General features: G+C 36.2%; 1 protein-coding gene across 3 annotated transcripts in view; it reads left to right on the forward strand.

Moving 5' to 3' along the window:
• Window positions 1-23,531, forward strand: part of SLC9A9 (solute carrier family 9 member A9) — a 208,675-nt gene that overhangs the window by 130,824 nt on the left and 54,320 nt on the right. For 2 of the 3 annotated variants that reach the window (XM_033005451.2, XM_033005452.2), the window contains exons 13-14: window positions 17,042-17,090; window positions 22,516-22,595. In XM_033005451.2, coding sequence (XP_032861342.1) covers window positions 17,042-17,090; window positions 22,516-22,595 — 129 coding nt within the window. The remainder of the gene's footprint in view (window positions 1-17,041; window positions 17,091-22,515; window positions 22,596-23,531) is intronic. The other variant, XM_033005454.2, reaches the window with a different exon arrangement.

Below are 23,531 nucleotides of genomic sequence, written 5' to 3' on the forward strand. Positions count from 1 at the left end.
CCAGAAAATGATAAATAAACTTATAGCTTGGAATAGAATACATCCAACAGGGTTTGTGTCAATTAAAGTATTTGTTATCTTTTAAAATACCATTGCTTTTATATGCCTGGATATGCAAGAATTTTCTTCCATTTCATGCAATCATTTTTGTCTTCCATTAAAATGTATCTCCTTGTCATACAAAAGGTAGCTGCTATGCAGCAGTCAACATGATGAGGTTGCTCAAACTACAAATAAGGAATCAAACACAGCTATCTGGAAACACTGCTGGGGAATGTCTTAATTATCTGGGACTTATTACTTTCTACCAAAATAGGCCAAATTAATGTGGAACTCTATTTCTAAGTAGTCCGCCAAAATTAATTTGGTGCAAGCATAAACCCAGTTGACTTCAAGCATATGTCAAAACTGAGTTGTCTCAGGGTAAATAGAAGGCAGAGAAAAATAATTTGAGCCTTTAAAAGGCTGAGATAAATGCGTGGTACAAAATCCTGACTCTAGAAAAAATGATCATGTTTGCCATTTGCTGAGGTGAATCCTATATCTCTGCTGTGTAGGTATTGACCAAGATACCTCTTAACTCCATTACTGATCAGATACAGTTGATTTTTGCAAAATAATTGCTTTGGAAACTCACTGAACTTTCATATTTTAAGAACTGTGTAATACTGTCATAGCTGGCTCAAAATAGAAGGTTATAAAATTAATATGTTCTTCACATTTGTTAGTTTGCTTAATTTCCGAAGTACATATGTTAGTTGTTCTCCCATTTTACCTGACAAAGAATATTGGAATTTCTTCAGCGCAAAAAAAAAATGAAATGAATGTTTGATTTTGAAGGGATGAAAGTTTTCACTTCAGTTCTACTGAAAAGCTCATTTCAGTCTGAAAAAAAAAAAAATAAAAAAACAACAACAAAGTTTCTCAGTCTTTCCCAGGTTTTTTTTTAAGATTTCCTGCAGTTTTTCTTTCTGCTATCGGGTATTTCACACAGTGTAAAAACATTTAATTCCATTTGTAAACTATATATGAAGTGCAGAAAAGAAAACCTGTATCTTTTGTCTTCCAACAAGAAAAAAGGTGCTAACTGGGAAGAGAATTAGGCTTCAATGGTCTTACACATTACATGGGCTGTGCTAGAAATCTTGTAATTCTAAACAAATAAAAACATACATTGGTACAACTGGGTGTATCTGGGTTTTGCAGAGGAACTTAGTGACAGAAGAGAACTGTGTGACTTCAACTTTCATGAAAATTTCACCTCTTGTGAAACATTCCTCTAGAAATTCTGAACTTTCTGTTCTTTTTTAAAATTTATAGTGGAAGGAAAGCTCTAGCACCTTTGATAACAAACCTATCAAATTGTTCCAGAATTAGTTAAATGTGAAAGGTTAATTAAAGCAGATATTAAATAACCTAGACTCTGTATAGCACTATGGGCTTTTAGCACTTAGTAAACAGCTAATTATACTACAATACAGGCTTTTTTTAGTGCATTATCAGTGCAGAAACAGCCCAACAGTGATTTGCTAGTCTGTATATCTATGAGATTTAAATGGGAAAATTACCTCTTATCTCAGCAAGAAGTAATTGATTTTAATGCACTTAAAAATATATTATCAGTTTCTGCATTTTTTACTTCTTCAGAGATACACCATTTTGTTACATAATGACAAGTAATATATAAAGGAATCTTGAAATCGTACATAAAATTCTGTTTTTATATATCCAAGATATTTTCTATGTAATATATAAGTCTATATATAAAGTACTGGTTTTGTAAAATACCCTAAACAGCAATCCTAAAACCCCATGCTTTGCTGAACCAATCCTACAAGTAGACGAAGTGTTTTACACTGTGTCCTTGAAACTTCCCAGTTGCCTCTGGTCGTCACTTATCCACCTGCATTAAGCCTGGTCAGGAATTGCAGTGTAGGTTCAGGTAGCCTGCCTCAATCTCTTGAGTCTTGATCAGTCCCTTAGTTTTTCTAATCTCCGCCCAAAGGGATTCCTACAAATGCTGTGGTGGTGTCTGTTTTCATTTTAGACACAGCAAAAGAGGCCCTGCTCTCCCTCTTGCCTGCTGCATCAGCTGGTGGCACAGACTTGATGGTTTTGCTTCCTCTGCCTCATTAAATTCACACCCATTTCTCCCACCTTCCTGGAGGAATTCTAGCCCAAACCTCACTAGTTCTGCACATGCATGCATAGATATCTATGAGATGAACAAAGCAAATAAGTTAGAAAATAATTAACTGAACCAGAAAATTAGATGAAATTATTCAGTAGACTAAGGGTTAATGTGTTCACTAGGGAGGTTTCAGCTCCTGTCCAAATAAGTGTTTCTGTTTCATGTAAAATGAGTCAACTAAAACACAGTAATCTTCTGTGTGGTAAAGATCGGAATCCAGGTCTTCCAGTACCCTAATTCAGTAGTCTACAGAAGAATGTGCTCTCTGACCCAGTGACCCTTATATATACGTATATGTGACTTTGCTTAAGATCAAGCTTTTAAAAAAGACCAAAGATAATTACTTTTTCCTCCTAAAATCTGTGGGACTACATTATCTCCCACCAATCTGATTGTCCTTTGTTGATCTGAAGATCTCAGGCTTTGTGTGACTAGCTCCCATTTTAAATGAGCACCATTTGGGCTCCTCAGGGCTTATGCGCCTTTTGAAAGCAATTTTGGGGTATGGTTTTACTTTCTACTGATTCTAAAAGTATTAAGAAAACTTCTCAGCCCATAAAATGAGGTTCCAAATATGGCTCAATTGCTGTGTCTTAGTTTACTGACCAAAAAAGTGGCATTATTTCATTCTTTCACATCTTCAGAAATACTAATTTAATGCTTTCCCATTGAAAAGTAATAAAATCATTCATTTGCCCAGCTTAATTCCAAAAGACAGTCTGCAGCCTACATCCTTTCTTATTTATGCTCAATGCAATATTGGAAAAAGAAACATTGTATTGGATTCTGTCAGAGCATTTCTTTGTATTGCCCTATCACTTTGAAATCTAAGTTATAATGGCTATGTGCCATTTTGCTATCACTTACATTGAAAATATTAATTATAAACAAGTGACAAGTTCTCCAATTTAGATTAAGTAGATGTCACAGCTTTCAAACCAAATTATTATATATACCTCAATTTGCACCATACTTACATAAGAGTGGAAGAAGATGCATGTCCCAAAAAGGAGCAGTGATACATTTAAAATGTAAAATTAATTAATCTCTTCTGAGTTTCACAGTGTCTCTTGCCCTTCCTCAGTTTTGTCTTTTAGATAGCAAGCTCCCTGGCGTATTTTCTACCACACTGAGTTGTACCAAACCAAACAGACTGTTAGCAATCACCATAACAAAAAACTACACAAAATCCTCTTTAAAAAGCATAATTTATTGATGATTTTGTCAATAAGCCTCCTCTCATGACAAGAGGAAAAGTTATATTTTATAGGGCTTCTAAAAAAATTTAAAAAGCTTCTGTAGTTTACAACTCAACTCATATATATAGTCTCTTTAGATCCCAGTGTTACACCTCAAACACAAGGCAAATCCTTTAGATTTAAGAAGTACTGCCTAACAGTATTTACTGATTCATTAGGGTGCAGGGCATGTGGAGTTTTAAGGATTAGACTTGCCTTTCAGCTGTCAAAGTTTCTTGTTCTGTTCGGTAAGGTGGGAACCTGAAGCCAATGTCAAAGTATCATATATTTATGAATACACTGACAGAACTATCACATATGCCTGAAGTCACTAGCCACAGAGAATTACTGAGAGCCCCAGGGAAGCTGAGTGGCAATGGATAAATGGGGACAGATCCACAGCTGGTTCAGACTGTCATAATAACATTCATTTATTTTCCTGGCCTGTAGGCAGAAGTATAATATGCTTTGGGGATCCCTGATTGAGGCAATTTCTCACTCTACTTTCTCACTTTGCCTCTTCATTATCTCATGCAAGCTATTGCTTTCATTGTCATCACTGCTTGAATTCAGCTGCTACAAACAGTAGTTTATTCTTATTTTTACAAGAAGACAAAAACACAATGGGAATAGAGTCCCTTTCTTAACCATAATGCAGCAAACAGCTTCCAACACACCGCAAAGCAACACAAGAAACAAATAAAACTATGAATCTTTACAGCACGCTTCCTACCTCATCCTCCCAGCACCCCTTTTCCACTGCACTCATTTTAAATGGCAGCCTACTTCAACTGGGTGCTTCAGGCTTTATGCTCAAGCATATGGTTATAATAAGAAAAAAAAACTTAAAAAACTAGAAGCTTTGAAGAGTGTCTCCAAATGTTCTTGTAAAAAGATAAAGGCTTCAATCAATTAAAATTAAAGTGTTTTATCAACATTAACTACAGTGTCACAGTTAATATGTACTATTCAACAAGGGGGTGACTAACTCTCCTTCTGGGTGCTCATAGAAGGCTTGCAAGGACTGGTGCAGACAACAAAAATCTCAAAACAGCATATTTTTAGCAGAGAGCCCCCAACAAACCAGACAAGAATGCTAATTCAGATCATTACCAGAAAAAAAAAAAAAAAAAAAAAAAAAAAAAGTAATTTTTGACTTGAGATTGATGGAATTAACAGAATCAAGAGGCAGCCACAGTTGAGTTGCTGACACGATAGGAAAAAGCTAACATTGACATCTGAAACCTTTGCTTTCCCTGAATAAGTATTCACAAATGCAAAATAAGTGCCTGATATTTCCTAAATTCTTCTGAACACAACATGACATAATGGAAATGTATGTATATAAGTTGAATTTCACCTATGTTAGGGCACTGGACCTGGGCTTCTGGATCATTTACATTCCACTTAAGCTCTTATTCTCTCCAAATAAATTAATTTATTACCAATTCATGTATATTTAAAAATGTGAGACTATTAGTTCAAGAGTAAAATACCAAACCTAACATGTATTCATTCAGTGTACTTTCTGAACTCTAAAAAGGGACTTTGCATACTCCGAAAAAAGTATGTTTGTTGCTGTTGTTGTACAAGTAAAACTCTCCTGCAAGCAGAAAAGGAAAAAATAAAACCTGAATAACATTCTAACAAAGCTATATACTGCTCCATGTTCACTGTGTGACTAGCAGAATTTACACTATCATGGATGACATCTTGTCCAAATTTGCCAACTGCACTAGAAGATATTTTTTCCCTCTGGAAACTCTGTAGCTGTAGTACAGAGTTGGAGAGTCTGTCTGTAAGCATGCACACATGCACATTTACATCAATAATAGTTCTTGCATTGTTTAGCATTGTAAAGTGTGACTACAGATCAGTATCTATTTTGGAGACATTAAGTCTTTAAATGAACAGCCTAAATATTATTTGAAACAGCACGCAAGATCCAAATGTATTGCCTGAAACTGGTAAAGATGGCCAAGTTTCTGGATGATTATATTGAAAAACCAAATTTAAAATCAACTGAAATCTACACTCTAAACTAATCAGTCCAATTATCAGACCAAGATTATAGTGGACTAAAGCAATTCATTCATTAAAAACAACATGGAATGAGATAAACACTAGATGAAGAGGAACATACTTTTCCAGCACTTCCATATAGCCACTCTCTGTCAAAAAGTCTACTATGCTTTACTTAAGGTTTACGATATCAGGAGCATATAATCTATGGGGGGTTAATGGTAGAGTAACAAAATTAAATAGAATGTCTTTTTGTGTCATTTTTTATTCTTTGATGCTGAGAAGCGAAATGTTGTAAAAGAAATGAAAAGTTAAATTTTCAATTAAGCTGTGTTTTAGAAGATTGTCTTCACAAATGACACTACTGTTTTTCCTGTTGTATTTAAAGTGGCTTTAAAGAGTGTTTTAACATGAATATGCGGAGGTGTTTCTCTGCCATTAAAATTGAAAGGGTAATAATTGTTGACACTGCACACATCAGACAATGAAAATTTAGGCAAAAGTCTTCCATTTTAGCATGTAACAATTTACTCAATCTGAGACTTTTCCCCAGGTTCTTTTTTCGTAAAACTTGATTTGTGATTTCAAATGTGAAAAGAAGGTGAATGCCCAGAGTTGGCAAAGTTTAATGAGCATGTATCTGATCTGAAAATAGATAACTAAAAATAAAATAAAAGCATTCTTTAATTTTATCGCAGGATTTTTTTATATATTTATATGACTAAGTTACAGCTAATTGAGAACTTGCTGTTCTACGATATTTACTTCTAGATGAGGAAACATGCAAAAATCCTATCAATGCTTAGTCACATTACAAACTACAGTGTATCTGCTTATGAATGGAGTGACCTCAGCTCTAAATGCCATTGTGCTATATGGTTAAGACCATTTCAAGAATTCAGACAGGCCATTTTGATTTACCCTTTGATAAAACAGCTGTACAGCATATCTTTGAAGGTATATACTTCAATATACCATAAGTGTTTTATACAGTCTTGGGTCAATCAATCCGTACAGGTCCTTACTATCATTTCCTGCTGTTTTGAGCATTTCAGACAAAACTTAGGTGAACATATTTCTAACTGCAAATTAAATACGACTTGAGCAACACAGCCAATCTACAAACTGCTTGTGAAAAGAGCAGCCTAAATGGAAAGATCAGTGACAGCTTTCATGCCAGGTACCTTGTCACCAGTTTGCAGCAGAAAAGCCAGTAGCATTTACTTCGTGTTTTGGTTGTACCATACATTTAGCTTGACCAGCATTACTCTTCACTTACAATGGCTGTGCACAGAATTGCTCCCAGTACCAGCTTTATGTGATAAATTTCAAATGTGGATGCGAAAGATGAAGTGCATATGTTTTGCCCCATGCTGTAAGCCCAGGGAACTCAGAGTTGGTCACCTCATTATTTAGACTAATGTTTCAGGAGCATTTAATGTTTTACTTTAGGTTAATCACATTAGCAATAATGTAATGCATCCACAATGGCCTGGGCTTCTTTCCAAAACTGTGCTGTTTATGTTCAAGGAAAATAAAGGAACAAACACCTAAAGTGATTCACAGTACAAACATTTTACTGCTCTAAAAATCATTGACATAATTCACTGGAGGGAACTGTTATTCCCGAGCCAAGAATTAACTAGCTTCATCTGTAGGAAATTGTCAAAATATATCTGAGCACAGTTTCTTTTCCTCATACAGATCTTCTGTAAAATCAGTTCTTATTTTTTCTGGTTGGCACAGCTCATTAGTAGTCCAAGTAAAATGCCAACAAAATGGCCTAATTCCTGACTTTCTTTTTTTTTTTTTTGAAAACTGTATTCATCAACATAGAGTTCATAAAAGTAGCAGTTAGGACATTTGCTATGTGCAAAAATAATACTTGTAATGCAGTAGTGTTTTGGTCTTTCTGCAGTAACCGAAAATGCATTTTTAATAATCTTCTAGGGTTTTTTTAATTAATACAGTTTCAGAATTGTGTACAGAGCATTTGATCTATAGGCTTCCTCTCAGCATGGAAAGAGGTATGGTAATGATACTGAATTTCTTCAAGCATGTGAAGGCTGATCAATACTGGGGTTTGTGTACTGCCTCTTATTGAAATGATGATACAAAGATGCATTTGTGTGTCTGTACTTCTCCATTTTGTGGCATCTTAAGTTAAAGCAAAAAAGCACCTGCCATCACCTTTTCTCTGCATCATCACTTGTCCTTAACACAGGTAGGCTGATACCAGCTCCAAGAAGTGCTTTTCAAAATACAAGATCATTTGGCTTAAAGTAAGGGAAATCAAAACGTACCTCCCCCCTCCCACCCACAACAAACAGTCACAGCATAAAGAGTTTGGATGGGTCAGCCTTGCCACTCTGTGCTGTGATCCAATAACATTTCAAAAGCTCACCTTTGTTGGGATTTACTGGGTTGGCACTCAAAAGAAATAACCTCATTACTACCAAAAGAGGTACCAAATCCCATCCTTTCTCTTAAGTCAATGCTGCATCAATTCTATAATATGATATGAAGGGATCCTGTTATTTGAAAGTCCTACCTCTCATCTGAGACATAAAACTCAGGTGAAAACTGAATAGCAAAATGCAGACATAATGAGAAAGTGATAATTGCACTGTATATTCCAGCTACTATCATGTGTATTCCTCACATCTAAACTTCTCTTGCAGTTTTAGAAAATTATTCAAGTTACATTATTTTTCATGTGTTACTATTTTTCAGTTTCTCTAATTGCAATGTAGTATTCCCGAGTGATGTGACCTTGTAACCACATTTTTCTCCAGAGGTGTCTGCATCTCAATTGAGTCTAAACAGATTTTTTCCAATTTAGGACAAAGCCAATTTTTGATAGTTTTGTACCATTTTAATATTAAAAATTCTACTGCTAGCATCAGAGTTTCATTTTAGAAGCCTTCTGGTAGCAATGGATTTATCCCAAATTTTAGATTTGCCGAGGGTTTAATTTTTTTTCTTTAGCTGAGATTAAAAATCAAAATTTAGGATGATTACAATCCTTTGAAGCTTCCCCACCCTTTGCCCATAAATCCATATCTGACTGCCTACATCTAACGAAACTGTTCTGGACTTTCTGCTCTTGCTCTTCTAAACAAGAAGGAACTTACAGACAGAATTTAAATGCTTGAAAAGCAGGCAGTAAAGTGCTTACCTTGTTTTATAGGTCTTGTTTTTTTACAGAAATTAACTGAATGAAACTATTTATTTCACTAGGAAAATAGCAAATGACAGCAGTACCAGGAAGTGCCATTCACCAGTCTGTTAATGAAACCTGTGTCAAATGAGTGATGCCAGTACAGTAAGTGGAAAATTAAAATGACCACATCACTGTATAGCTCAGGAACTTTGAGAGATGTCAAAAATATTAAGGAAAGGTTCTTGATGCTGCTCTAACTTTGCTTCTTTTGAAGTCAGTGGCACCAGTGACACTGGCTTGGATGGGAGCAGTTAGGCCTGTGCTGAGCACCCTGGGGAAACTCCCTCATACTGCAATTCAGAGCCTGCACAAAAAACATGGGGGGCATTTCAGAGAAAGGAAGGATGAAGAAAAACTGCTCTTTTGGGGCAGGGGGAAGGGAATAGCTGACACACAAGCACACAACATACAGTCCAGTCCTTACTAAGGAATGGGGAACAGAACAAAGATTTGCCAAACCGCCAGAGGGATCTGAACACTGCCAGGTTCCTAGAAAAACAAGTGCATCCAATATATGCAGTTTCCAGATAAGGATATAAAAAAAGGGGGAAGAGTGGTGGAGTTTTCCATACACTTTAAATCAGAAAGTTTATTAATCTAAATTTGGACTACTAAAAATACCATTTTATGAAAGACTTTTCTTCTCCCTAAGGCTGGAGTACAAAAATAAAACATACAAGTGAATTGTTACTCAGCAAAGCAGAGCTATAAACAGCAAAGTAGAAGGTTATAGCTGGATCACATACCACAGCGTAATGAAAAATACAGAAAAAACATATGACTATAAGCATATATAAATAGGAAGGCCAGAAATAAAGGAAAAACCAAAAATCAAGGAGCAAAAAAAGTAAAGTGAGGGAGAGTTTCACAGAAGAGACATCAGTACAGAAAAGAAGCAAAATAGTGCTGATCAGCTGATGTCCTGAGTGAATGATTAACACTCCTACCAAGGGTCTGTGGGTTTTACTAGCTGTTTATGGGCCACACATTGAAAATCTTTAATTGGGCAACTCCTGTGAAGTCCAAAAACACAGTTGTAGGGAAAGCACAGAAATCAAATTTCTCACACATCCACTTCATATCAGAGGCAGGAAGTCTGGATCCCTAAAGACTGCACACATGTACATATATACACATGAATGTAAAGTGGCCTTGCCCTACATTTTTCAGAATCAAGCTTTAAAATTGGAATCACATGCAGCCCACTGCCTAAATATGAAAAAGTCCTAAACTGACTTGCAGCAATGTGCTGCGAGTTAGGCCTGCTTAGTTAGCTGTAAGTAGTATGCCATTAGAGCAAAGTAAGTGTGCAGGGTGGGTTTGGCAGAGTCAGTAGCTGCTATTTTTCCAGTCTGACATACAGTTCAACTTTATTCATGCAATTACAGTGTCTGTGGACATAAATATACAACTTGCATTTCCCATCCTGCTACATTTGCTAATCTTTGGTGTAACAAGCCTGTGTGTCATAACGTAATGAACAAATACCTCTTATTCTAGACCGAGAATCTACTACAATCATCTTTCCTTAAATCTGAAAACAAGTCCTAGTTCTTACATTGTCACCACACAGAAGTTCACATTATTTCAGTTGCTGCCAACCTTCACGCCAATTTTATTCCATTTCTATTCACATGCACTGATACTACTACTACAAATGATGATTTCTAAAAACTCCACAGAAGTTAAATGATGATAATTTTTGTCAACTTTGGTTCATATTTCTAAGCAAGAGGCCGGATTCCTCATTAAAGATATATTCATATAGCACAATGACATTCATAATCTACTGCGTGTGCCAGAAGCATTATAGGGACGTAAATCACTGCTGCTCAGAACCCCCTGAGCTGGAGTGCCGTGCTGTCATGATTATAAGACATCTGATATTGCATTCTGCTGTACAGATGTACCTTGTTACTTCAAAGGGATGAAGCTATTTCTGTCCCCGCCCCTACCCTCCATCAAGATAAAATAGGAGCAACAGAACAGAGAATCAGATACCAGATATCTAAAGATCCAGTTCATCGTTCTAGTTACTATCCGCATAAGTGCATGATATAAATGTAAATGTAAGCCATCATCTATTTTTAAACTTTAGCATTTTACTTCACACAGCTGCACAGCTGTAGGGAAGTGATTGGTAAAATTTTATGCAGTGACATTATCCACAGTTTCACAATCTTTTTGATACTTAAGGTCACATCTAGAGACTATAACTTGTGAATCTCTTGCAGAGCACTATAGTTCCTTCTTCAGCCTTATCTTCTATTTGCATTTATGCATTATCGCCATGCATCACAGCCCTTCTGTGGGGCTTGTAAGGCATTTATACAGTTACCATATTAATTTAATTGCCAGCTGCAACCAATTAGTTCTCCATATGTCCACCAAAAACAGTCCATAGACCTTGACCACAGGAGTAATGTTTTTCGGTAGCATTTCCCAAAAAATTATCTTGCTAGTTTTACGAAATAAATTCAAAAGTCAAAGTATGGCACACTTATCCCTTACATGATTCTACAGATTTAAAATCATATTCTTTGTTCTATTTCATTATGTTGTGTATATAAGATAGAAAGCATTAGCCACATGACAAACAGTTGTAACCATTTAGGAAGCATCATTTACCTGATAATTTATTTTAATCCTTCTCAACGTGAAATTAAACTGATTTGTTCTTTCTGCTGTGAGACACAAGTGATTATTCTTGCTTTAAACTTGAACTAAAGTGTTTTCATTTATTATCAAAATCATCTTGAGCTGAACTTTGAAGATCTATACTCATGCCATAATTCTCCATGCCGTTTATGTCAATCAAAATATTGTACTATAAAAAAGCAGATGTTTCCAACAGCACCAGTCCACAGCAACAGCAATATGTAGCAGCAATACAGAAATCTAGAAGCAAAAGCAGATTTTTTGGTGTCAGCTGGTTAGGAACACACATCACACTTACTGCCACATGGACAAGAATAATGGCCTGAGCAATCATTATTTATCCTGAAGGTTATTTAATTTCAATTGTAATGATTTATTAGAGATGGTGAAACAATCTTTTTTGGATTTTGCTCATGTTTCTAGTCTTTACAGTTAATAATTCTGTACTGAATGCAATATGCTGATGATGGATAGCTACAAGCTTCAGATTTATTCATGCAAAAATATTCAACACTCCTGTTGCAAATGCTGTTTAATGGCCATCTTTGAAAATTGGGTTATAAATCATTTACTCAAAAAACCCTTCCTGGTATGTGCAGTTTTTGAGATATAAGCTGAGGCTTAAAGACTTTTTTAGTTGCAGTGATGCAGCCAGTGGAAAGCTGAGGCAATTGCACTCAGGGAGTTCTTCCAGTAAAAGCTTTGACAAGCAAAGAAGCCAATATTGTTGTTAATTATTTTACATCAGCACTTCTAGGGCTATAAACAAAATCATAGTTCTAAGCTAAATTTCGTACAAACATAATGATGTGCATTCACAAGCTAAATACACAAAAGAGATGAGCAATTGGGTGAAAGAAGCATTATTATCCCCATTTTATGGTATGAGGCTAGAAACAGAAAGATGCTAGACTCTTCACCACTTGATTTATCTTAGTTTTCCCACTGATTTAGAAGAGGAAGTAGAGGAGACATGGCTAACTGACCCTTATCTGACGGCTCTGTAATATCATGTTCCTTCAGATACACATTCACTATCATAAACTTAGATCAGGGAAGGTCGTTACTCACATTAGGATACATTTCTCTTGTAAACTTTCCCAAGCCTGACACTTTGTTCATTCAATCATTAGCTGCATTAAAATATATATGTAAACAATTGTTTCTTGGGTCTTCATTAGTGCTTGAAGTTGAAAAATGCTTGGTACAACAGAGCTATATCAGCAGGACTGTGGATAGTGCCACCACCCATATCATTCTCAGGCCAGTATTTACGGCACTTCTGAGAGGTGGAGCACATCAGTTTGAAGTGACTCATGAAATCAGGCTTCACAGTTCTTTGCAGGACACTCAAATTGATCAGTCATTAAATAAAGAGGATGGAATCAACTACACGTTTTCTCAGGACATGTTTCCAAATAAAAGCAGACCTGGCCGCTTCATCTGGAGCACAGCTAACCAGTGTAAGTGTATGGTAGGTGCAAATTAGACCAGGTGGGACTGCAAGCAAGATTCAGCTTGCATGAACCAGGCTCTGATCTGAAAATACAGAAAACCTATACAGGCCCAGAAGCAGAATTTCAGTAATTAGCATTCAGATTTCAGAGAGGTGTCTCTATATACAGATTTCTTGGCACCTAAAATGAGGGAGGGCTGAGAATCACACTTGTAAGTATAGACACCAAGAGTTCTCTTCTGCATGCCTATATCATCATGAAGACACGAGTCTATATATATTTCTGTACTTCACTGTAGAAAGCAGAGATTTTTATCCTACAGTATTGACTTTGTGGTGATTTGAAGTGAGGAAATTAAAAGTTTGCAATGCCTCAATAGTGATTTACTACTCAGTATTTCCATGACTTGGTTTTGTATTTCTTACTGCTGGTTCCCTTGACAATTTCAGATTTATCTTTCCACCCATTTTCATTTCAAACCACATAAGAAAAGATGTTATCGACTGCTTTGTATTCAGTGAGAAATTCCTCCTCTTATTACCAAACGCATTCTGACTGTTGCTAAAAAAAATGATGCACTTGATAGCACATGGGGATTTAAATACTGTCAACTGTAAAGGGTACTTCTGCAGACTAACACACAGTTCCCAGCAATGCTTAGGCCTAATTCCTAGAGATTGGCTGAAGTCACAAGCTTCACTTCCAGATTTTGAATATAGCAACTTTGAACAATCTCTGAATCCACATTTTGATCCAGCCATTACTTAAAAACAGAACACACACACACATGCATACACACAAAAGAACAAACACAGAGCGACTTTCAGGATTTTTAATTCCTTCATGTCTAGGGCATTTGAATTTAAGACATTACTAAAGCCTATTTAAATACATAGAGTAGATAAACTCCACTGCAATATAGATCTGATTAAAAAGTCATTGCATTTGTTTTTATGAAAGAGAACTCATCCTAAATGTTTAATGTATAGAATAAAAATATGCAAAAATATAAAGGCAGAAATAAAAGCAAACATTATTTGGAAGAGCCAAGAAGAAATGAACAAGTAATAGAGCACAATCAGGAGGGTGAGACAGAAAGATGGAAAAGGGAGAGTGCAAGTATTAAAACAAGATAACAGGAGAAGAGACACAAAGTTGACAGCAAGGAGAAAAAATACTAAGAAAATATTTTTCTGACCATCCATTAAATCTCACAGAAACGGAAAACTGAGAAGGTTAAAAAGGGAAAGATGTTTATAAAAATATTAACAACAGAGTTTTTCTTAGAGGGCTTCATAGAAATTTGTAGAGAATTTAAGTTTGCAAATTCTAGGGGCAATAGCATTAGATATAGCAGGTCTTCTGAGGAAGTACAAGGATGCAAACTTGAAGTGCATATTTGTGCTTAATTTCAGTTGTCTTGACTGTCTCATGTAATTTATTATGCTTTGTTTTTTCAACATCTGCAATTTAAAAATAGCATTCTAGTTCATGGCAAGTATATGAGAGTTAATTATAGCAGACCATGATTTTCAATGGAAGGTGCCTGATGTCAGGCACCCAAGCCTCTGTTTGGATGTGAAATAATTAGCCTCAGTTTCAGAACTGACTGAATTGAGTCTTAGTGCATACTTAATAAAATTGCTAATGTTCAAATTATTACAAAAATATATTGCTGTTTTAATGCACTAAAAAACTTTCCCATAGAACACAAAAAATGAGCTGGTCCTTTTCCCAAGGGACTTTAAATCCACAATAATTTCCAGTAGCAAGGCACTATTCCATGAAAAAAAAAAAAAAAAAAAAGGAATGGCATCTGACCCTGGGTTTTAAATGAGAGTAGAGACCAGACCGAAAGGAAATCATCCAGTGTGGCTCTGTGGCATTCATGTGGCATAGAGGTCTTCTTTCCATTTTCATGTGTGAAAAATCGAAGACAGAAATGTGATTTCATTAGGTATTTATTTCTGTTTTTTTCTGGCTTTAAATGTAATACTCCTGTTAAGATTTCATGTGAGTATCTTCATATGTGCAATATCATAATAATCTATTGTCTGCAGAATAAACAAGGCAAAACAGCTAGCTATCTCTGTAACCATAAGGATTGGAAATTATACATGCAGAGAATCTTACCACAAATTCTGAGAAACTGTGTAAATCCTAATTTTCTCTTAAGCCAGTGGATTCCTGTTGTCAATGTGATCAGTTTGCAGTTATAGCCCTGTTACTGAAATACCACAGCTCCTATTGTCCCCATTGCCTATCCATTTCCACATTTGCTAGTACAGTCCTTTTAGTCCCAGGTCAAATGGTTTTTGTTGTCTTAGCTCATTCTCTAATAAATGCATCGTAACTCCAACACACACAGTCAGTCAGAACTGGCAGTTCCTCAACTCCAGCAAGTTTACAACTGCATGAAAGCTGAATTACTTCTGTCACAGGAGACTGATTCTTTGAGGTCAAGTCAAGCTCATTAAGGAGGAGAGACTGTGCAGAAGTTTGTGCTGTAGCCTTGTCTTTCAGCTGCAATTATCATGCATAAATGCTTTGAATTTTTTTATTTCCAGAACCGTGCAGACCCTTAACTATCATACTGGTGGTGTTTTTCTGTATTGACCAAGTAGTGTTGGTGGTGAACGCATCTAGCAAAAAAGTGTAGTCTAATTAACAGGGCACGTAATTACACTGAGGAGATCGGGATCCTCTTTCTGATTCTGCCGCATTCTATGAGTTCGGGACCACTGCACCTGCATTTACGCCACTGTTTCAGCCTTCCCAACCTGCTGTACTTACACTATACACTCTGCAGTTCAGGGCTGTCTCACACTGCTTAGTTTTACAATGCCGGCCACAGACAAGTCCTTGGACACCACTGCTCTGTACTTGACAATAATAAATCCGATGTCAAATATGTGGCTAAACCTCTGTGTACTGTTTCTTTTTCTTTTCCCATGTAAATGTTTCCATTTTAATGAAATGGGAAATACCTAACTTGCTTTACTCCAAACTAATGAATAGTGTAGTGTCATCAGAAGCCTTTTCTAGCAATTTAAAGAACCATTGAATAAAAAAAAAAATAGGTAAAGAAACAGCTATTCATTCTCCTTGTTGAGTCAGCACCAGGATCGTTATTTTTAATAAAAAGAAATATTTATGCCTGAAGGACTCAGATTTGTTGAAGCTCAAGAGCTATGATAGAAACAAACATCTATTTTCAGTTCCATTCAGTATTTACATATAAAAAGCATCTTTCTGTCATTGTCTTTGACTGAATAAGAGTGTATGCATAATGTTTACAGGAAAGAATGCTAGGGTATGTAATCTTTAATATTAAATATTATTTTTAAATCTATTCTGATGTATTACCAAAACCAAACATATATTCAAGAAGGAAGTGAACATCTAGTGAAAGAGGATGTTTTCTTTGCATTGGTAAATTCTGTATTATCTCGATGGACCTGATACTATGCAGAAGCTTATGAGGCATTCAGGGGCTGTTGGTCACCCTTGCTGTGGGCTTCAGATTCCAGTGATAAGAAGGTTCATTATTCACGATCCCTCACTGCTCTCCTTCCTTTCTTGGTATGAACATCAGCACAAGCCTCTGTCATTCAACTTTTAACATTTCTCAGTTGCATATCTCTTCAGTTCTGAGTATGTCATATTCAAAACATGTTAATTCTTCCACCACATAACTTTCAACAGCCAATTTTATTTTTTGTTCCCATCAACCTTAATAAAATGCCACAGAGGTTCTCATCATCATGCACATCATCTAGTGCAGTCTCCTCTCCCCTCTGGTTTGATTCCCTGTGCCTTGTGCACCAACTAAAGCTCCTTCCAAATACTACAAGCTATCCATAATGCAGCACAGTCAAGAAACGCCAGACACCTGCAGTCCTATCCTCCACATACCTAACTCCAGTTCCTCTTCAATGCCTCTCTTCTGCCAGTAATTAAGGATTTCATAGCAGAGGTTAATGACTTGATTGTCTCTCCTCAGATATGGATCAGAGCCAGGGTAAAGATCTGATCTCACGTGTTATGAGTGGCAGTTAAAAAGAACCTCCAGTTTCATAAAAACTTAAGAATTTCCTTGATGAAAACAGTGATCTTAATGTTTTGGCACCTCGTCTCCATGTTTCTCACCTAATGAGTGGCACAAGAGAAACATTTCTGCCCTCAAAGCTTTCTAATACACATCAGATCTTTACCATATATATGTCTTTGGTTTTGTTTTGTTTTTAAACAGAGTTGGCGTAGATCCGGATGAAGATCTGAAAGCAGAAGCTGCAAGCCAGGTATGTCTGGATTTTAGACATACATGCCCAATTAAAAACTGTTAAACTGTTGGCAGATCATGTTTGTCAAAAATAGTGTTATAGCTGAAAATGTTTAAAACAGGCAGGTTGTAAATAAAAAGGAGATGCAAAGTATCTTTATTATGCAAGTTACAAAGAGACAAGATATGCATTCATGAAAATTTTGTAACTAAAAATGTTGCAGAGTTTTGAAGAAAATTATAAATAATGCAAAGATATCCCGAGAGTTCTAATAAACAAAATAATAGAAGTATTGCCTTTATAAATCCAAATATTTTTCACCTTTCAAATGCCTCATTTATGGAAAAGAGACATCTCAGAACAATGTTTAATCCCCTGGAATAGAAAAGGAGAATGTGTAATGTTCAATTCTAGTAGGACAGGTTTCTGAAAATATTTTTCCATTAGTTTTCAAAGTAACATTGTGAATCTGAACACTTTAAACTAAATGAGGCTATTTAACAGGCTCCAGCTGTTCATCTGTCACCTCTCCTTTTTTGTCATACATATATGGCATTGTTTCAAATGCAGCACTGCCTGAAACAACAGTAGAAATCTAGAGAGTCAATACAGAGAGACATAACACATGCATCGCCACGGTAAGTGGAACAGCAGCACGACTAGGGAGGACAACACTACAGTTTACAACTTGCCAAAGCAGAAAGTAAAAAAGTGCCTAATACTAACTATGTTCCTGTTTCTAGGTAATACCATCCCGTGCACTCTTTCAGACTGAGCAACTGAAACTGAAATTGAAATCACCCAACAGCAATATAAACATAGAAAATAAGTTAGACATGAGTACGATACTCTATTACCTTGAAAATACATTAAAGATCTCACTAGGCAGAATTTTAATATATCTTACACACTGAGTATTCTTAACATTTACACATTTAAGGTCTCAACTTTAATTGAAACCAAATGGAATTCAGGTGGCTAACTGTCCTAATGTTTCTTTGAAAAGAAGGAAAAATATTCATATCTGACCATATCCTTAGTTTTACAACTCAGTCACTATTAAAAGGGGTAGCATAACACTCCATTGCACCATACCAAGATACTGCTTTATTCTGAGGGGACTAGTCATTAATATCACTCTCCTAAGCATCTTGGTAGGAATTCCTGCAATGTCTCTGCCCAAATTCTGACCAAGTCCAGGATACAGAATCTTAATCTATTCTTGACTGAATTTTCAATATATATCATTTCAGAAATTTTCTACTTTGTACCACTTATGAATTATCAAAGATCAGAGAATGCTGAATGCAGTATAAAATTGACTGAATGCATGCGTTGTGAAAACCTGATTTGTTCAGAATTCAGTAGGCATCTAATTTTTTCCTTCTTTTATTAAAAATGAAAATAATCATGTTTATGAATAGCAATAACATATCCAGTGTCCCACCTGTGCCCTGTGAATTAACACCTATCTCTGTTAACAAAACTCAGTGATACAACATATAAGGTGTAAATAAATATAACGCCTTTCATGCCCTATCATGTCCAAGTCAGCCTTCTTTACAGTAGTAAATTTTACCTTGGAAGATAGTTTTGCTGCTCTGATTATTCTTTTCCCCCCCGTGGTATTCTGTTTTCATTTGTCTGACCTTTTTCTATTTGACACCTCAATCTTTTACTAATTCAGACCTTTGCTGCATTGTCTGTTGCCCTCTTTGTTTTAACTCGGTACCTATCACAGTTATTCAATTTATATCATGTTACTTTTAATTTTCTCTTTCATCTCATCTCTCTCTCATGCTTCTTCTTCCCCTTTGTCTTTTTTATTTCCCTTTATTTCTAATATGAAGTTTTTCTTTAGTTTACCTACTTTTCATTTTTCTCCTATGTATGTGTGTCTTCACAGTGAAAGCAGTTGCTTTTCATGCATATAGTCCTGAACAAATAACATATTGAGTGCCAGTATCTCCCACTGCCAGTTAAAGCTCTTGCCTAGATAAACTTCAAACCACGTGGCAACTTTAAGTGCTGTTAGTAGGAGCTTCAGGGGGATTGTATAAGAAATAAGAAGTTAATATCTTGTCAAGAATAAAGGGTTTAAACAACAGCAAAACTAGTGGAAAACAAACATTTAGGGTCCTCCCTTCTCAGCCAGAGTACTTGGCCAGAATGGGGAAGCCACAAGGTCTGCTGCAGAAATTCAAGTTTGTCTTCTCTGTGACCACTCTACCAGGACACAGGGCATCTCACTGTAAGAACCTCTCAATCCATATCTGTAACCAGACCCGAATTTTTCAGGGGCAGAAAAAGTTTTAAACACCTTCCACCTCATGACTATTATGTCAGAGGTAATAAGCAGCTACGTGGCTGCATAACTATTTTCCTTTCCTGCCTCTTCATCTTGGTCTCCCTTATTTCCTTCCCTTCCACAAATTCAGTTTTCTCTTCTATGAATGAATTTGACTTCAGTCACAACTTCCATGGAGTTGGTTGTTTCTGGACTTCTGATTATTCTCTATTCTGGACTGGCTCAACCAGTAGTTTTGGCAGTCAGCTAGCAGCAAATTCCAGTTCAAGTTGTAAGACTTGGAATGCAGGGCTCCTTCCCTAGCAAAGGTGTAGAGCCTTTTAACATATTATTAGCATCTAGACTTCACCATACCGTGACCTCATCCATCCAAAGGATCTCTCAGCTTCTTTGTGTCAGTTCTGCCCTTCCTTAAATGTGTTTATCATTAAATCAACTTCATTACAATCATAAACAGAAGACATAATAGCTTCATATTAAAATCCGTTTATTTATTGATGCAGTCATAACTCAGTTTCAAAATAACTGATTTACATAATACAATATATATTAGTGTACAGTAAATAATATATAAAAATAAACAAAAACAGTTTGCTGCATATCACAGAGAATATAAACACCAAAAGCTACCTCTGATAAGCAGATTTCAGGATACAATCACAAAGCAGTTACAAAGTTGATATATTAAAAAAAGGCAAAAGTTTTTATGGAAGTGGGCTTTTTAACTGACTTCCCATAAGTAAAGATAGACAATACCATATTTTATTCAGATTGTTTACGTATCTCCAGTTCTACCATGTTAATCTCTATCAAGATAGGGTAAGAATGTATTTGCTACAAACATTTGGGGAAAATGTTGTAGGTCTAGTATTGCTATCAGGGGAAAACTAAATAGCCTGTGAAACACCTATCAGTATCATCTCTGTCAAACTGATGTTCCTGCTTTATTTAACCATCCCTATATTTTTATTAGCATAAAAAGGAAATTATTTATACTTTCCCCATCAGTTCTACCTGCCAACTGGCAGGTGAGTTTATTGCAAGTGACTAATGAGAATAATCTCCATATGGGTAGTTCCCAAGTAATAGATGAGAAACAGTGGCATTCTCACTTCTCACAGAGAAAATTGTTGTCCAGAAGGGGTGGTGGACTGTTTCCCATAATTCCACTTCTTCGAACCATAGGGAAAGTAAAAAATTACTTCTTAAGATCATAAGATCCAAGGATCTGCAACAGCCCAAAAGCATTTACACCGACATCTGCCATCCTTTGACTGTATTGTTTATGCAGGAGCTGCACTACAGGTAACTACCCAGATTCCCATAAACGCAAAAGCTGTTAACACAATATAGATTCTGTATACAAAAGGAAGAAGGTGCAACATATCAAACTCGCATTGCTCAAACAAACCAGGGATTACAGGCCACCAGAGTGGGTGTGAAGCAATGCAGCAATAAATTTGATTGCAATAAATAAGAGCAGGTCCAGCTCTGGACCAGAAAGTTATTGGAGAATTATACACTCTGGTGCAGACTTTTTTGTCCACTGCTTCCATACAGGAACAATTCATGTTCCCCTATGACAAATCCTGTTCCTGCAAGAGGTAGCTGGATAAACAGTGAGTTTGGGAAGAGGAATTAACAAAGAACTCTGTGGCTTCTGGAAACATTAATGGTCAAACCAAGGAAACACAGGCCATTTACAGAGCGCTCTGTGCCTTTAACTAGCCTTCTCTGCATTGCTTGCTGCAGCCCACTCCATGATGTCTATTGTCATGCCTGCCCCTCTTTCTCACCTCTATCCCTGTCCACATTAGGCCTTCACCCTCTTTATTTCAGTGTTCTTGTTCTGACCTAACAGAGACCCTACCTGCCATCACACTTCCCGCTTAAATGCTTCAACAGTTTTCACAATCTGTACCTATCTTACCAAAATGCACTTAGATATCAAGGGGCTCAGAAGAGAGTATTGCTGCTCAGTTAGGGATTACTACCATTTTCTTCCCCCCTCCAGCCTCCCCAGTTGCTAAAATACTCAATTTGGTAACAAGGAAACAGATCCCAAGAACAATATTTGGCATATTTGTAAGTTCACTGCAACCACCTTTGACAATAGCAAAATCATAACGGCTACATTATGGTTTCTGTTTCCATATAACCTTACTCGAAACCGAGTGAAATCAACATAAAAGTTCCCATGTACAGGTTGGCTTGGAACTAGACTACAGTTTTGAGGATCAGACCATTGACATTATTATCATCAGCCAATTTACATGTATGTTAATGTATAACAGGAAATTATATTTTAATACATTATTAGATTAAAACATACAAATTAGATACATTGGTTTAAAACTGCATAAAGAAAAATATTCCCATCAAAAGATAATCTAATTTATAGCAAAACACAAACAAGACAATAATAAAGTATCCCTAAGGAACTAACAATCCCATTCCTAATTCCATCCTGCCATAAATTCTTTGGCTAGTACTGATGTGATGCCCAGAGTATGACCACACTAGCTCTTTGTTCAGATGACTGTTTCTAGTGTATTATTCCAAATTATGACCCTGAATAAAAGGGTAGTCCGTCTAACTACCTGTGCAGTACGCCCCAGAATTAGCCTGTGAAATGGAGAGCAGCATTTTGGGTCTTGTTAACTCAAGTCATGTTCCTCTTCCCTTGGAAACAACCACAGAAAGGAAAGTAGTGTCATAATTATTAGAATATCATGATCCCTTTGGGAATGGCATTTTGTCAGAAATATACAAATAGCATCTGATCTTGTAGGAGTAAACTGAAGTAATCCCACAATGCCAATTAAATTGAAATATCATGTTATTGATCTCAGAATATAGTGCTTTTCACCTGCTTAATAAAATTGGAATCATTAATAAAAGTAAATGCTGCACTCTTCCAGTGAGTATATAGCAATTGAAAATGTGCTATATAAGCCAATTTCCTCCTAAACTGATGCACAGAGATGACATTTGACATGAAAGAAGCTTTTTAAATTTAAAAAATAAGTGCAGTTAATTGTAATTCAGTTTGCCATGTATTTTTAATATTGGAACTACATGTTTTATTTATGTTATAAAAATGTTTTTCACTTTATTCATTGGTGTATTTTTCAGAGTGCACCTAACTTGGATAAAAGTACTACCAAAGCTGAGAATGCATGGCTGTTCAGAATATGGTATGGCTTTGACCACAAGTATCCTTTTTTGTTATAAATCATAGATGATAGTTGCATTACAACTAGCATTTTCAAAATATCTGAGTCCAAAAATTATTATACTTTTAAAAAGCAAAAACAAAAGCATAATTTATTTTAATGTGTTCAGTAAGAAGAAATGTTGAAAGTTCAGAGGGTCTAGAGAAGCTGGGCAGTGCAGTGGTAATACATTCCTGACTGAGGCTATGGGGAGGGAGAACAAGCTAAGAAGCCCTGCCCTACAGTAGTATATAGACAGTAGGTTCAGCTAAATCAACCTTCTTGAATTCCAGGATAAAACTAATCTGATTAATCAGGGTGTAAATTCTGTGTTTGGGAAACCAGGAGGTTGAAGACTGAAACAGCCCAATGGCTGCTGCCTGCCCGCATATTCAGAAAACAGTAGCTACCCAAGAGAAAGTAAAAATAAGACAGCACTAGTTTAACCCCCACCTCTTACAAAGAGAAAGATGCATCGATTGTGAAGATGTAGCTCCCAGGACTTCCCTAGAGCTCATACTTCCTATTCCCTGGATTCCTGAGACTTTGTGCTTCTATTCACATTCCTACTGAGGTGTGTATGTATGGTAGAGAGATCTTGAATTTGGTTGACTGATGCCTTATTCCAGAAATCTGATTTCCATGTCTTTTGCATTTCAAGAAAATATTTTAAGTGATATTTGTAAACTATTCTTAAAAAGAACATCCTCCCAAAGCCAAGGTAGAACATACCCATGCTGTCACTAATGCCTGTGCAAACATGGTAAAAGCTACTATTCTAATTTATTGACATTTTAAACTGACTCCGCAAAGGCTTTGCATAACTATCAGTGAGATTCCACAGTAACAATTATGCCCTAAGCCTTTAACAGAGATATACAATGAATATGAGGAGCCCATCTGCTAATTCCCATGCATACTAGCTCAGGAGCTGAA

Source organism: Tyto alba, unplaced genomic scaffold (genome assembly GCF_018691265.1).
Source record: "Tyto alba isolate M040663 unplaced genomic scaffold, T.alba_DEE_v4.0 Super-Scaffold_10, whole genome shotgun sequence".
NCBI lineage: Eukaryota > Metazoa > Chordata > Aves > Strigiformes > Tytonidae > Tyto > Tyto alba.